Consider the following 8974-nt stretch of genomic DNA (forward strand, 5'->3'; position numbering starts at 1 on the left):
CAGCTGAAGCTGCATCCTCGCCCAAGTGAAGACCAGAAATTGTACTAATTTCATTTGGGCCAGATTTTTACTGTCTGTTTTTGCTGCTTTGTTGCAACTTGAATAGTGTTAAAATATGTAGTAGTCTTCCGTGGATACTTGGCTGAAACTTGGCCAAGGTGTTGGAGCTACAGGGCGACACAGAACCAGGGAGGGAAATGCGTTGTTTGCTGTCAGCTGGCATCATTCAGTCTGTGTTTAGAATGATGCTTTAGGTACGAGAGAAGAAATGAACTTGAGTATTGAACAATAGCATTGTATTAATAGCGCTAGAAATAAATACTTGCCAGAATGGGGCCAGTTCATAATTTTTTAAAAAATATCAAACAACTGCATATTTATAATATATGAAACTGTTGTTCCAAAGTTTCTGCATAGTTCATCTCCTCCTACTGTCTTGGCTTTAAATCAATGAAAGAATATTTTATAGATAATTTATTTGTAGTTAATGTTAGTTGTATAGCTATTGTTGCTGTAGGCTGTATTGTGTTCCCCTGAATAATACAGACAGTGCATTATTTAAAAGTGAATATCTGACAAACATATTGCAGACCTAAGAGTGATTAGAGCATGATGCCTTGAATGAATAAATGCTTTGGATCTCAGCTTCTGTTGCAAAGGAATCCTGAATCAAAGTTTCTGGCTGAAAATACAGCCTTAAAAAAAGCAAAACCCATTGCCCCTTTGTCCATTCTGTATCCTACTCAGCAGGTCTGCAACAGTCACTGGGCATTAGAGGGGCTCGGTTAGTGAGATCTTTAAGAAAGGTTTAATTAATGTATGCATAGTATATTGGAATGTGTGCATAAGTTTCTATCTTTGATTTTCTTTAAATAATCTCTTTAGTCTAGTAGTTGTTATAAAGAAGAGCAATAACAGAAATCCAGAGTGAATCCTGAAAAACCCAATTCAGTCCATGGAAGAATTACATCTACAGAGTAGGAAATTGATGTAAATAGAGTAAAAGGACCATTTCTTAGGTCCTTATAGGTCCTTAAGTATATTTCATACATTTCTGGGAGTGGATGAAGAAAATGTATTTGCCTTTGAATTTCTGCAGTGCAAAATTGGTGCCAGAGCTTTCTGCAACAGGAAATTCAGGTGCCTAAGCAGTGAATATCTTTGGAGTTTAAGCCAGAAGAAAGCCATTTCTATACCCCTGTTGCTACAATGATGATTTTCACAACTGGAAACTAAGTGGCACAGTTTTGTCTTCCCAAGACTAGACTGTACTGCTGCTGCTCAGCCTTTTTCATTACCATTGAAATCAATAAGTTGCAGGGCTCTCCGGTGCTGCTGTTGTGTCTCAGGTGCCCGTGGACAGCAGAGGCTGGTAGGAATTGCGCTCACTTTCCCAGCTAGCAGCAGAGTTAGGCTGCAGCCGTCACCAGCACAGGCAGGAGAAGTTGTTTCATTAGCACTTTACATTCATCTGCCTCTCTTTCATCCCACTGTTTTTTTTCCTAACAATATCTGGTTAATGAATTTTAGCTCTCTCAGATAGGAGTACAGAGTAAACTTTCCAGTGATATTTAAATGCTGCACCTGGGTGAAATGGAGCAATTTTAACAACACACAAAAATATAGTTAATCCCTTTTCATAGCTGCATGTACCTTAATTTGTACCAGCAGCCCCACAGGTACAAAGCCTTCATGTCGGGCCACGTAACCACGTGGCTATTACTCCCCCAGCTCTCTGTGTCTACCCTGGCTCAGGTGGACATTTCTGCCTGGTTCCTCACCAGGTCTTTGCTTTTCTTTCTAGGCATGCTTGAAGCTCATTGCCAGCCACAGCATATTTCCATTGACTTCAGGGCACTCGGGCCTCACAGGTGCTTGCGAACAAGCAGCCATGGGTGGACATGCCTCCACAGTGAATTTCTTTTCTTCGCATTTTCCTTTTGAGTGTTTTGTTGAAGCCAACGTGGATGCTCAGCCTCCTACGCGATGCTTGCTGGCGTTGACCAGGGCAGTCCTGAGTGAGGAGGTTGTTAAGTGCTGGGGAAAGACTTCCAAAACCAGCCTCGAGTCCCGTGCCTTGGTTCCCACAGCTCTGATCTGTGGTGTTCTGTGGAGCCGCTTGCCGGGAAGAGAACGGAGTTGGCAGCTGTTCTCTAGGGCAGGACTGTGGTGGCCTTTAGCGACAATGGCCCAGAAGGAAATGGAAAGTTGTGGTCTCGCTTATTCCATTGGTGTAAGCTCAGTTGGTTGACAGTGTTTAGTACAAAGAATTGAGGTTTTGGTGGTTTGGGGGGTTTTTCTTCCTCCTGACATGACCCCTTCTCTCACGTAGGTTTGATTTCTACACACAAATGTCAAATATACACACCAAGGGAGTATTTTTACAAGCACTTAGCCATCAAGCTCTGAGCTGATGATGTAGAAAGATTTGATTTGTGTGTACGGAAGAGAAATGTGTGTGTGCAGATACGTGATGGAATTGCCTTCAGCACATTTGGAAATGTGATACTTAATTTCAAAACAGTACTAATAAATATGTTGATTCAAAGGAGGAAAGTGAGCTTTTTCTCTTTCAGAAAGACTTAGTTAAAATTCAGGAAGTCAAACTGCTGAGGAGTTAGCGCTAGGATTTATAAAACAACATTGAAAGAGGAGCTTAATTAACATTTCACTACCCTTTCAATTGCACTGAATGAATGTCTGGTTTATCACCCTCCTAAATATGTTAGTTTATATTTGAAGAATGCTTGTGACAGTGAGTCTTCAGGTGAAAGCTCAGCTTTTTCCTGTAATCTTATTATAGCATGGGTATATTTTATTTGCTTGCTTTGACCTTGAATGATTTAGAGGGAATATTCAATGTATATATCATGTATTTCTGGGAATCAATACTTGAGGTTGTTTTCTTTTTACTGTTAATGTACCTGTAGCTGGAATTTAAGGGGGTTTGTGGGGTTTTTTTGGTCCAAACAGTGTCTTGATGGTGTGCCCTGTATTAGTAAGTTGGGTATTGACGGATGAGCACGCACAGCATGGCAGCGCACATGAAAGCACGTCATCCCTGGGAAGGATGCTGCTCGGCATTCCTTAGGATGGGTGAAGAAGTAGCAGCTGCTTGCTTTCTCTCCCTGAAGAGCACAACGATAACAGAAACAGGATATTAAAAAGGACAGCGTAGATTAATGGGGCAGTAATAAAACAAATTGGACCCATTAGCTAAATCACTGCTTGAAAAGTAGATTCTGTGATAAGTGCCCTTCAGTGCCTCGTGCCGGAAAAATTGTTACAACGCCTGTAACATCGTCCGTGGTGTTGGATTTTAGCCTGTTGTGGCAATCCGAAGCAATAGGATCTTAAAATAATTTAGATGAAGGTAAACTTCATCTGCACTTAGTGCTTGGTAGAAAACTTGCATTATTGTATCCAAATGCGAAGACAAGTTATTTTCTTTCAAACCCAGTCAGAATGTTCTTGTGTGCTCCCAGAATCTTTCATCAAAAAACAGAGCCTTTTTTTGTTGTTCTGTTAAGCCAGTAAGGTGATCACGAGACCGTGGAAATCCTTATTTTAATGCTGGAGCACCTGCACTTTGGGGACTAATGTTCAAACAGACTTTAAACTGGAATCAGTGGCTTTAGCAAGATCTCCTACTTTTTAATTGTTTATTTTATATTAGATTAATGATGAAATGCGTGCGTTGCACTTAAAACACGACATGACTCCGTTTGTTCTCTGCTGTTTAGACCAGATAGTTTTCTGGAGCATTTAAGAATAAAGGAAAATACACTTAATTTCTTTGATTTACAGAGTGTGTTACCTATAAGGAGAAAAAGGTTTGGGGTTTAGAGATAAAATATGTACACAAATCAACTAATCAAAGCCAAAGGTATTAGCTTGAAAGTGCTCTTTCCTTGATCTTCAGGAGATGGATAGATGTAATCCTATGAATTGACACATTTTGTTACATTTTGCTCCCCTTTCTTCCTCTGGCTGTATCATGGTGGGGTTTAATTTTTTTTTTTTTTCCCTTTCCAGTGTAATTATGTTAAATGCAAGCTTAGACTGTAAGCAACGAGCAACACATTTCTCGTAAGATGCCCAGGCGTGCAGAGCGAGATGGGGGGCACGGGCGCCCCAAGTGCCACCTCCCCCGCGCCGGCAGCTCCAGCGGCTGCGTCCCTCGGCCCGGTGGTGGGAGAGGAGGGCCGGGAGGCGGCTGTTGCTATCGCTCTGATGTCAGGAGCTCTCGCTAACGTGTGGTTGGTTATTCTCTGCGTTTCAGATCGCTGCCGGTAGCGGAGCACAAAGGGAACGGCGAGACTCCCGCATCTCTCAGCGAGAAGAAAGGAGTCGGCGGAGCAGACTAATCCGGACTTGTGTCGGGTGGCCTTGCCCTACAAAGGCTGCCTTTGAAAGAGAAACGCGGCGTTATTTAATGAGCTGTGAGATGAGGCGCTGCTGCTGACGCTCAGATCCCAGGATTCATCGGCTATTCATTGTGCTTAATGTACATGTTTCTGCACCGTGCATTTAGGAGATCCCAGAGAAGAATCCAAAACGGCTGCGGGGGAAAGACCACCAAACATGCCTACAGAAACACTACCAACAGGTAGCATGGTGAAGCCGGTCAGCCCTGCTGTCACTTTCACGTCCGCTGTCCCTCTCCGCATCCTGAACAAAGGACCCGACTATTTTCGCAGGCAGGCGGAGCCGAATCCCAAAAGACTGAGCGCAGTGGAGAGGCTAGAAGCCGACAAGGCGAAATATGTCAAAAGCCAGGAGGTCATCAATGCCAAGCAGGAGCCTGTGAAGCCGGCGGTGCTGGCAAAGCCACCGGTCTGTCCTGCGGCCAAGCGAGCGCTGGGGAGCCCCACCTTGAAGGTCTTCAGCAACAACGCCAAGACCGAGAGCGGCGTCCAGAGAGAAAACCTGAAACTCGAGATTTTGAAGAACATCATCAACAGCTCCGAAGGCTCCAGCTCAGGTTCAGGGCATAAGCACGGTCCCCGAAACTGGCCACCCCACAGAGCTGATTCGACAGAGCTGAACCGACACTCGTTTGCCGAATCATTGAAGGTTTACCCCACTCACGGCCGTAGCAGCCCACAGGAGAGCAGCTCCAATGTCAGCAGAAGGCTCTTGGATCAGTCGGCAGAGACTTTCTTGCACGTCTCTCACAGCTCCTCAGACATTAGGAAAGTAACTAGTGCAAAGCCCTTAAAAGCAATACCCTGCAGTAGTTCAGCCCCACCTCTGCCTCCAAAGCCCAAAATTGCTGCCATCGCCACCCTGAAGTCCCCAGAGATTGAGGCAGTTGAGTCTGGATGCGGAGTTAGTAGAAGACCGTCCCTCCAGCGATCAAAATCAGACTTAAGCGACAGATACTTTCGTGTCGACGCAGATGTTGAACGATTCTTTAACTACTGCGGACTTGATCCTGAAGAGCTTGAAAACCTTGGCATGGAAAACTTTGCAAGGGCTAACTCTGATATTATATCCCTCAACTTTCGCAGTGCAAGCATGATTAGCTCAGACTGTGAACAGTCTCAGGACAGCAACAGTGACCTTAGAAACGATGACAGTGCCAATGACCGTGTGCCATATGGCATTTCTGCCATTGAAAGGAATGCCAGAATCATCAAGTGGTTATATAGCATCAAGCAAGCTAGAGAGTCACAGAAAGTGTCCCATGTGTGAGAGAAAAACCCACTGCAGAAAAAGCAAGGACTGTATCTTTGTCTGTGAATATTCAGTTGTGAAGGGTTGTGAAGTCTACTTGAAGTCTTGTACACTTCTCAAATCTCTTTGTGTTGCTTGTTGTGCAATGTTTCCAAGTTGCATGCCTGTCAACATGTGAGCTGACCTGGCTTCCACTTGAACAATAACCAACTACAAAGCCTGGCTGAGCATACACATTATCTGCCAAAAGTTTAAGACAAGAATCTAATTAGGGCTTCAGTATAATCAAAGTGTTTACATGGAAAGGTTTTATGACTTCTTTGGTATTTATGTGGTTCCTTGTGGATTTTATATGTCACTTTTTGTCTTAATATAGATGTTGTCAACTGACATTGCTAGCTGAAACAGAATCCCTTTGGGGAGAAGAAAAGCAAAATTGGCCAAAATAAGAGGTTTAGGCCTATGATGATAGGCAAAGCAGCCTTATATCTTGTAGAAAGTGCATTATGGGCACATGTAAAATTGTTTCTAAGAGGCAAAGAATGCTATGTTCTTAAATTATATATCGTTGTTAAACTATATATCCTTACTTGTAGTAAGGGACTGTTCAGTAAAGGTTTCTTTTTTCCAGATAAGCTCCCTCGGTTTTACAGCAGAAGTAGTCTAGTGAATCTGCTTGACCTCTTATAAACTGAGTCCTGCATTTGGGTTTGTATAAGCATTTTATTGATTTTGTATTATCCCTGTTGAAAAAGTTTAAAGAAGGTTGGAGTCAACGGATGAAAATGGCATAGGTGCGGGATTTTGTGGGGTTTGTTTTTATTCTAAGGTTCCTGGTCTTAAACTTTTGACAGGAATGATTAGATCCTATAGCTGATATTGAATGCCTTTATTAGTCAAACACTTCATGGCTACAAACTCCATGCTGTCTTTTAATTTTTTGTAGACCTATTTGAACATTTAATGAACAAAAATGGAAACACACAGCCATATCAATATAATGCCTCCTATTCAGAAGTAAATACACTCAGTAGCTGAACTATATCTGAAAAATTGTGATTATGTTGTCTTGCATATGTTATATCTAAGGCTGTGAAAGTTTGTTACATACCGCTCTAGGAAATTGTAGAAACATGACAGTATGTAGCTTTTCTTTTTCTTTTAATTTCCCCCTCCCTCCCCTTATGATGGTTAGTGCTGCAGGTCAACCTGTTACAAATCTTTTGACAATCTGTGTCTTCCCAGTGGTTTAATTAATTGACATTTCAACTGACAGTGGTGGCGTGATAGCAGAAAAGTTGAAAGTACAGTGGTCTGCTTCATGATTATTGTATACATGCTTTGAAGTAAATTGCAGCACTACCTTACACTTCATCAGCTATTAGGAAACTTTTTTATTGTGTAAATGCTGTAAGACTTTGTATATACTTCAGTTGTTACGAAATCTTTAAAAGGAAGAGTGTTATGCTAATAAATAGCTCCTGGTGCAGGTATGGTAGGATTTTTGTTCTTTTTTTTTTTTTTTTTTTTACTCCTCCCATTCTAAAAACTGTATCGGGAACTCAAATTGCAGTGTGTTTTAGTGCTGTAGAAGGTCTTGGTTAAATAATAGTTCCAGTAAAAAGGTTTCTTTTACTAAAGTGCTTTTCAGAATATAATTTTTTATAAAGTAACTATAGCAGCATGATCTGTCTGAAGAACTAGAAGAGATTTTCAAGACTCCTAAAATAGCTTGCTTCTTCCTTACCTAGCAATGTTACTGTTCCCGTTTATAGCATCTGTTCATAATGAATCACCGCAGTCTTCTGAATTATTCTTCAGTAGTGCTTATTTATATATTTGAATATTAAAGGTTTTTTACAAAGTCGGGTTCTATCTTTTCTCTAAGAAGCCTGTAGCCCAACTCCTTACTGATAGCCAGACTTAATGCAGGCAAGACTAGAAGCGAAGCCATGCAGTCATTTGTTGCCTATGGAATTATCCTACATCAAGTTTTATACAATTGTTTTCCAAATGATTGTTCATGGGGGAAAAAAAAGGCACACACTCAGTTTCAGGAATCTACTCTTTGGTTTTTACAGTTGGCTTCACAACCTAAGACTACAACATTCCTATTTCGGTCAAAAAAATGAGGAGCTGTGTATTTCAGCTACAGGCACATTTGTGACATTTTAAGCTCCATGGGTTTCAGTTGGCATTGACATCACACTGGTTCTTCAAGCATATTTTTCCAATAGTAAGTTCTACTCAGTTCAGTGACTATTTTGCCAAGGAAAATAATGCTTAAGGGATTAAAGCCAAGTGTAATGCAGCTGTACAGCAATGAAATAAAGAAGTTAAAACCGAAATAAAAATGCACTCACATTGTTCTCTCTCAAATGTTTTAAAAATGGTGATAAACATGCTATCTCAACTGTTGTCAGCCAAAAACAGTACTAAAGAAGCCTTTATGACTAGAAAATGGATTAGAGCATATGCTAGTATTCTGAATTTGTTTCCCAAGGTTTGTTAGGAAGCCATAGGCTCTTGAGAAATCAAATTCATTTCCTTTTAGTGCCACAAGGGGTTTAGGCTGGTGAGCTATCTGTAAGAGAGCATTTCCTCACCTGAGGTCTTAGGCAGCACCTTTGACACGACACAAGCTCTGACTCTGCTGTCCCTGCTGCTCACAATGTGCATGAGAATAAGATTTTGCAGGACCCAGACCTTCACAGTCAACTGAACTTGCAGCTCTGGTGAGGTTGCAGTAATAGAGATCACAATATGTCCACAAGGCTTTGAACAAGCAGATAACAATTGCCTTCATTTGTCACTTTATTACGGTTTATGCAGATATGATTCGTTTAATTATTTATAGTCTTGCTATAGTCTGTATGTTTGCATAAAAGCCACGTCGTTGCTGTCGGATCTGTTCTCAAATGGGAATGACCATTTTGCTTTTGCAGACGTGTCGAGAGGGTCCATCGTTTGTCTCTGCCGTAAGAGATTCCTGAGTGCCAAACGCTGAATTTGCAGAGAATTGTAACCAGTTCAGACCAGTCCCCCATCAGGGACCTGTTCTGGTCCTGTTCCTGCTGCCTCCAGCAGCCATTTACTCAGGTGCAAAGCACACAGCAAGTGTCCATGGTGAAACAACAGCTCTGGAGGGAGATGTAAGTCTGTGGTATCTTGCGAAAGCCAGTACGGAGCCCAGCGCTGCCAGTCCTGGCCCCAGAAGTGAAGGAAAACACGGTAGTCAGTGCGAACTCACACTCACACAAAAGGAACCGTCACAGAGGTTTATGGTGGTTCTGTT

At 42.0% G+C, this 8974-nt stretch overlaps 1 protein-coding gene across 2 annotated transcripts in view; it reads left to right on the plus strand.

The window, feature by feature from the left end:
• The window catches only part of FAM110B (family with sequence similarity 110 member B), a 113453-nt gene extending 106183 nt beyond the window's left edge, over nucleotides 1–7270 (plus strand). For both annotated transcript variants that reach the window (XM_065629265.1, XM_065629266.1), the window contains one exon: nucleotides 4283–7270. In XM_065629265.1, coding sequence (XP_065485337.1) covers nucleotides 4585–5697 — 1113 coding nt within the window. In that variant the 5' untranslated portion in view covers nucleotides 4283–4584 and the 3' untranslated portion in view covers nucleotides 5698–7270. The remainder of the gene's footprint in view (nucleotides 1–4282) is intronic.
• Nucleotides 7271–8974: the final 1704 nt, after the last annotated feature.

The sequence above is a fragment of the Caloenas nicobarica genome, chromosome 2 (assembly GCF_036013445.1).
Source record: "Caloenas nicobarica isolate bCalNic1 chromosome 2, bCalNic1.hap1, whole genome shotgun sequence".
NCBI classification, from domain to species: domain Eukaryota; kingdom Metazoa; phylum Chordata; class Aves; order Columbiformes; family Columbidae; genus Caloenas; species Caloenas nicobarica.